This window comes from Rhincodon typus, chromosome 17 (assembly GCF_021869965.1).
Source record: "Rhincodon typus isolate 14 chromosome 17, sRhiTyp1.1, whole genome shotgun sequence".
Classification (NCBI taxonomy): domain Eukaryota; kingdom Metazoa; phylum Chordata; class Chondrichthyes; order Orectolobiformes; family Rhincodontidae; genus Rhincodon; species Rhincodon typus.
The window spans coordinates 41,948,817-41,954,816 of record NC_063348.1 but is presented as its reverse complement, the minus strand read 5'-3'; the positions used below and the strand labels follow the sequence as shown (position 1 = coordinate 41,954,816).

Sequence of the window (6,000 nt, the reverse complement as noted above, 5' to 3'; positions counted from 1 at the left end):
AAGAGGATAAACAGAAATGGAGATAAGGCAGTGAATGAGTCAAGTTACAGATCAATCATTATTTATTAAATTATGAACAGATCAGATGGCCTAATCCGGTTCCATTGTACTTTCCTTTGACAGGAGTCACAAACCCTCAAGACTCATTCACTCTGACATCTTTTCCCTCAACTGACTCAAATTCAGCAGGCAGCATGATATATTAGAGTTGTTATCAACCATGCCCATAAGCATTACACAACATTCACGAGCATTCAAGGTTACCTGTTGTTATATACAAATTCATTCCCCATTACATCCAGGCCTGCATCTCAATTGTTCTGGCAGCAGCACAGATCTTCGAGATAAATCTTAAAAGTTAAAATCATAACTCAACGACTACAAATTCCTCCTATCAGAACACAGGATGAATACAACTCTTGAAACCTCTTTACTCAAATCCTTTATTTTATTGCAGCACAAAATTCTAGCTTTTTGAAAAGCTTTCTTGAGCTCTCCCCACAAATGTCACTTTCAATATACCATGCAGGCATAAGATGTCACAGGGAGGTGAAACAAACCAGAGTTCAATCATCCATGCAGTCTGATGGTATCGATGAAGAAACATATAAACCAGAAAAAGTGGATAGGATGACTGTAAAGTCACTTCTTGTGTAGCTATGCTCTTGTCCAAAGAACACAGTGCTTGTAAAACAGCCACAAAATATTAGCATTCGATTTTGAGTGGAATGGACAGCATCTCCACACGAAGTGAGGATACTTAGTGAAAATAAAGTGCGTGGTGCTTACTAATATCCACGCATAGGACAGAAAATTATGGGTAGGGCACATAGTTTCCTTAAATGTAGGTTGCTGTGTCCAAGGCCTCATGATCCACAGTAATGTCTGGTTGTTATCTCAAACTGCAAATTTTTTAAAAAACACAGAGTGCAGAATATTTCCCTCAAATAATCTTATAGCTCAGTTATTTACAGTGAATGATAAAGCGGTGTTTAAAATCCATGTCTTATGACAGGTGGAATACACAAAGTTTTATTTATTCCTGAGAAGAGCCATATAAACAGTGCAGCTGGTACATAGACAGACAGCAGTACTCTAAAGTTTGCAAAACATTTTTTTTTCCAATTAGCCGTATGTATTCCTCAGATTTTTTAAAACATTTAATACATAAATAACAAAATAGAATTCATATACCCCTACAATTCATGAATATTCCTAGCTAGGCAAATTGAGAACGAAAGGCCACCTTTTCAAAAGGTCTGTTCTGCAAAAAGCATTCCAAATGCAGCTTCACAGCGTACAAGGTAATAAAGTACATTGAGTACAACACTAATTGTAAACCATTTTTGAATCCATATACTAAAAAGTAAACACAAGAAAAAACCTAATGTCACAGTTTAGCAGCTGTTTGCCAATGTCACAATGTGTTTAAACACACTTTTATCCTCATTTTGCTTTCTAGTGGCAACAATACCTTTTAATCGTTGGAATGAACAGCATATACAATTAATAAATTATTTTCTTTCCTGTTATGATTTTCCCAAATTTGCAAGCAAGGTGATGCAAACTTTATATACAATTTACATACACTTTAAGGCAGGTTACAAAACATTTTCAGGTCAAAATAAATGTGTAACAAACTTAACTTTATTTCAAATTCTTATTATGGAAAATTTTCTATTCACACTATATAAACCTGAGTTTAAGCTTCCACTACAGAAATGGTCCTTGGCCACAATTCACAGTTAAATCAGCTGTAATACTATAACAGTATTTTCAGTGCTTAAAATGAGTTTCCTGAGCCACATCCACTTGCTGCATCAAAGTGTTTGTTCAGGGCTGTGGAAGGGGGTGGGGGGTTAAAAAAATTACATTAGATGTGCTCTATACATATTAATTTTTAAATACAAAAATTATTGAAAAATTAATGCCACCCAATAGCAACACTATGCTCTTAGAACATTCCAGTTACATTTTTATATATCTAGTTTTAATAAATGATCTGGGTTGAAGTTTTAGTTAAAATATCTATTGTATATCAAGTCAGTGAGCAGGCTCAGATTCCAAAAACAACGAATCAACAGGTGGTGCTGCAACCTAAATTTATTATAGCTTCAGATGTCATCGAACATTGTGCAATTTGTTATACAAGATTCGTGCTGTAGCTTCAGAGTAACCAATTGCAGGTTCTGACAACTGTTAAATATTTTGAAAGTGATTTGAAAAATATACTAGTTGAAATTACAACTCTTGTTTTCTTGCAGCTTATTTCACCCTATTGATTAATACTACTTGAAGGTCATTTGCCCCATCAACAGTGCAGCAGCTAATTGACCAACACAAATCATTAAGAATTAGGAGGCTCTGCTTTCTCTTCTTCTCTCAAGAGTTTGCTGATGCAATAGGACCTAATGAGTGACTAAAACTCAGTTACAGGCTCACTGGTTCACATATTCAGGCATATTATATTAACATATGCAGAAATCAAGGAAAAGATCTAACAGCTGTGAAATAACAGGAGTTCATGACATCACTGCATGCTACATTAAGTAATATATTGATTATTGTTTCTTTAATTTAGAAGAATGAAAGTATTGACTTTAATTTTTCAAACCGATGGGATGGTCACTGGGTTTCATAGCCAATGAACTACTGAAGTAATGCATACTTATTTTGAAATATATGTAGTTACTTAGCATCACAAAACTGTACAGCACAGAAACAGACCCTTTGGTCCAACCTGTCCATACATACCAGATATCCTAAATTAATCTAGTCCCATTTGCCAGCATTTGGCCCATATCTCTCAAAACCTTTGTTGTTCATATACCCATCCAGTTGTCTTTTAAATGTTGTAATTTACCAGCCTCCACCAGCTCATTCCATATACATACCACCCTCTGTGAAAATGTTGCCCCTTAGGTCCCTTTTAAATCTTTCCCCTCTCTCACTTTAAACCTATGCCCTCTAGTTTTGGACTCCCTCACCCTAGGTAAGAGACCTTGGCCATTCACCCTACCTATGCCTCTCATGATTTTATAAACTTCTATAAGGTCTCCTCTCACACAAAGCTCTTGGGGAAAATAGCCCCAGCCCATTCAGCCTTTCCACATAACTCTGGCAACATCCTTGTAAATCCTTCCTGAACCCTTTCAAGTTTCACAACATCCTTCCTAGTCATTTAGTCATAAAGGTCAATCGCCTTGATGATGCGGATTGAGATATAAATGTTGCCCAAAACACCAGAATTCCCCCATTCTTCTTAAAGTATGGTCATGGGGTCCTTTCCTCCCAGTCTAACAGCAGACAGGATTAGGATTTAAAGTCTCATTGAAAACACATCACCTCTGGAATGCAGAACTTAGTCTTCAACTTCAGTTTTCAGTGTGGTCAGCTTTGGCTGTGGGACTTAAATTAACTAGCTTTTGACTTAGAAGCGAGTGCTCCCACTGTGTCAAGCTGATCTGAGATTTAAGTTTACTGATCTGGAATTAAAATTAGGTGTCTTTTATTGAGAAACACTGTGGGTTTGACAGGTGAATGATCGGTTTCTGCATTGTAATGTTCAAAATGACTGAAAACATTTCCCTGCATGAAAGATCAGAAACATACCTGGTTCATACAAGGAGTGGGTGTTACTTTATCTTGAGGTTGTGGCATTGTATCAGGATCCCTTCTCCCCATATGTTTGAGAACTGGATAATCAGGCAGCAGGCTAAACAAATAGTAGAACACTTTTGTTTCTATTCTTTTTCAATATCTCTATAAACAGCACTAGAATGAAAACCTATATATACGACTTTAAGTTTTCACCTTGAGCAATACTCCAGTTATATTTAAAATGGATGTGAGGAAAACGCAGGCACACAGGATAGAATCAATCCAATTAAAAAACTAGCATTACACAAGTGCTGCAACACTCCTCCAGCCTTGTAATTTTAATATTTCTACATGAATTTGCTTACAATGAGTAAATATAAATACTCACCGATACAGCTATTTAAACTGGTGAATATTCATATTTAATTTTTAAATCTTAATGAATTTACATCATAACCACTCCACTTTTGAGAACTATGGTAAGATATTCCCAAAAGACCCAAATTAAATTTAAAATAAGGTTAGTGCTTTATTACATATTGCACCTTAACTGAATTTGCAACTGTCAAATTGTCAGGTTGCATAAAAAGTAATTAGCTTTTGCTTTCATTTTAATTCTAATCATTCTTACCTATAAACTTCCTAGCAACTGTAACTGTCTTATAATAGACTCTATAAATTAGAATACCTGCACAAACATTCACCCTATGTGACATCAGGTTGCTGTAACAATCAGAACCTGCTGCCTTAAAGAAACAGGCAATGTTACACAATGTTGCCCATCAGCAGAAGAACACATGATCTGATAAGTCACTCTTTATAAAACAAGATACTGTATGAGTTACAGACTCATGACAGGTTATTTTCTTTTTAAGTATTTAGGTGTATGTATAAGCCAATACAAATCGACTCTTCTTAATTTGAATCATTTGTTAATTCAAATTATAATGGTGCAAAAAATTCCCTCTCTTCACTGGTTTATTAAAATTAATCCATTTGAATTAATGGATAATTAAAATGTTCTTCCGTGCCAAGAACAACTTGAAATTAACAAAAGAAGACAAAGTTAACATAAAATTTTTCCTCTCCCAGAGTCATAAACTTTGTAGAGCACAAGTTGAGAAGCCAGGTTGTGGTTGAATGTTTGGATCAACTTCTTTCCTCATTCATATTGCACTACAGGACAAATTGCCAATTCAGCATATTAAACTGGATACCCAGGTATGAATATTTACTCAACACCATGAACTGGAGCTTAAAGGTGTTATGATCCCAACTGATGTTATTAATGGACAATTCAGATCCCAGATTAAAATCTGGCTTGTTAAGATTTTTTTTTAAAAACAAGATGGTCTCTCATGGAAATTTAAGCACATAATGCTGCATATTTGGTTTTAATAATGAAACAGCAGTTTATTACGAAGAAGAAATAAAAACAGCTTAAACCAAAATACTTACATAGAACACAAATTTAAATATTTTGAAATACACGATAAAACAATCCTAAAACCCACTTTTACAGCACTCACAGAGAGAATTCCCTTCTAATTGACATCTGTAGGGCTTTTTGTTTTAATTGCGGGCCCTACCTTGGAGTATAGATTAGCCTTTTTCTGGAGCCTTCATACTTTCTCAGACTCTCTCAGTTTCAAATAACCCCTTCAGGCTTTAAACACACACTCCTGGTCTGGAATCTTTACACTAAACTCCTTATTCTGAGGTAACCGCTTTCTTAACAGTTCTAAACTATCTTCCTTTCTCAGGAACAACTCTTCACACAGCTTCAGCCAAGTCTTAAGAGTCATACAGCATGGAAACAGACCCTTCAGTCCAACCCATCAATGCTGACCAGATTTCCCAAACTAAACTAGTCCCACTTGCCTGCATTTGGCCCATATCTGTCTAAACCGTTCCTATTCATGTACCTATCCATATGTCTTCTAAATGTTGGAACCATCCCTGCATCTACCAATTTCTCTGGCAGTTCATTCCACATTCTAACAACCCTGTGTGTGGAAGCAGCTGCCCATCAGGTCCCTTTTAAATCTTTCTCCTCTCACCTTAAAAATACACCCCCTAGTTTTGAACTCCCCCACCCGAGGGAAAAGACTTTTGCTATTCACCTTATCTATGCCCCTCATAACTTTATAAACCTCTATAAGGTCACTCTTCAACTGCCTACATTTTGGTGAAAAAAGTTCCAGTCTATCCTGCCTCCCCTTATAACTCAAACCCTCCTGGTAAATCTTTACTGAACCATCTCCAATTGTTCTACTAAAACCCAAAAGCTTTTGTGTTACCTCCAAACATTCCCCAAAAATTCCAGAATTTTCTATATGATCACTTAATGCACTATACTATTTATGTTGTGCACTCATAAACCCTCCCAATATAAACCAA

General features: G+C 35.9%; 1 protein-coding gene across 4 annotated transcripts in view; it reads right to left on the bottom strand.

Annotated features, from left to right (window-relative positions):
- Window positions 1-429: 429 nt before the first annotated feature.
- LOC109922116 (cat eye syndrome critical region protein 2-like) overlaps window positions 430-6,000 on the bottom strand; it is a 69,071-nt gene continuing 63,500 nt past the window's right edge. For all 4 annotated transcript variants that reach the window (XM_048607139.1, XM_048607140.1, XM_048607141.1 and 1 more), the window contains 2 exons: window positions 3,613-3,715; window positions 430-1,839 (listed from right to left, as the gene is read on the bottom strand). In XM_048607139.1, the coding sequence (XP_048463096.1) occupies window positions 1,834-1,839; window positions 3,613-3,715 (109 nt within the window). In that variant the 3' untranslated portion in view covers window positions 430-1,833. The remainder of the gene's footprint in view (window positions 1,840-3,612; window positions 3,716-6,000) is intronic.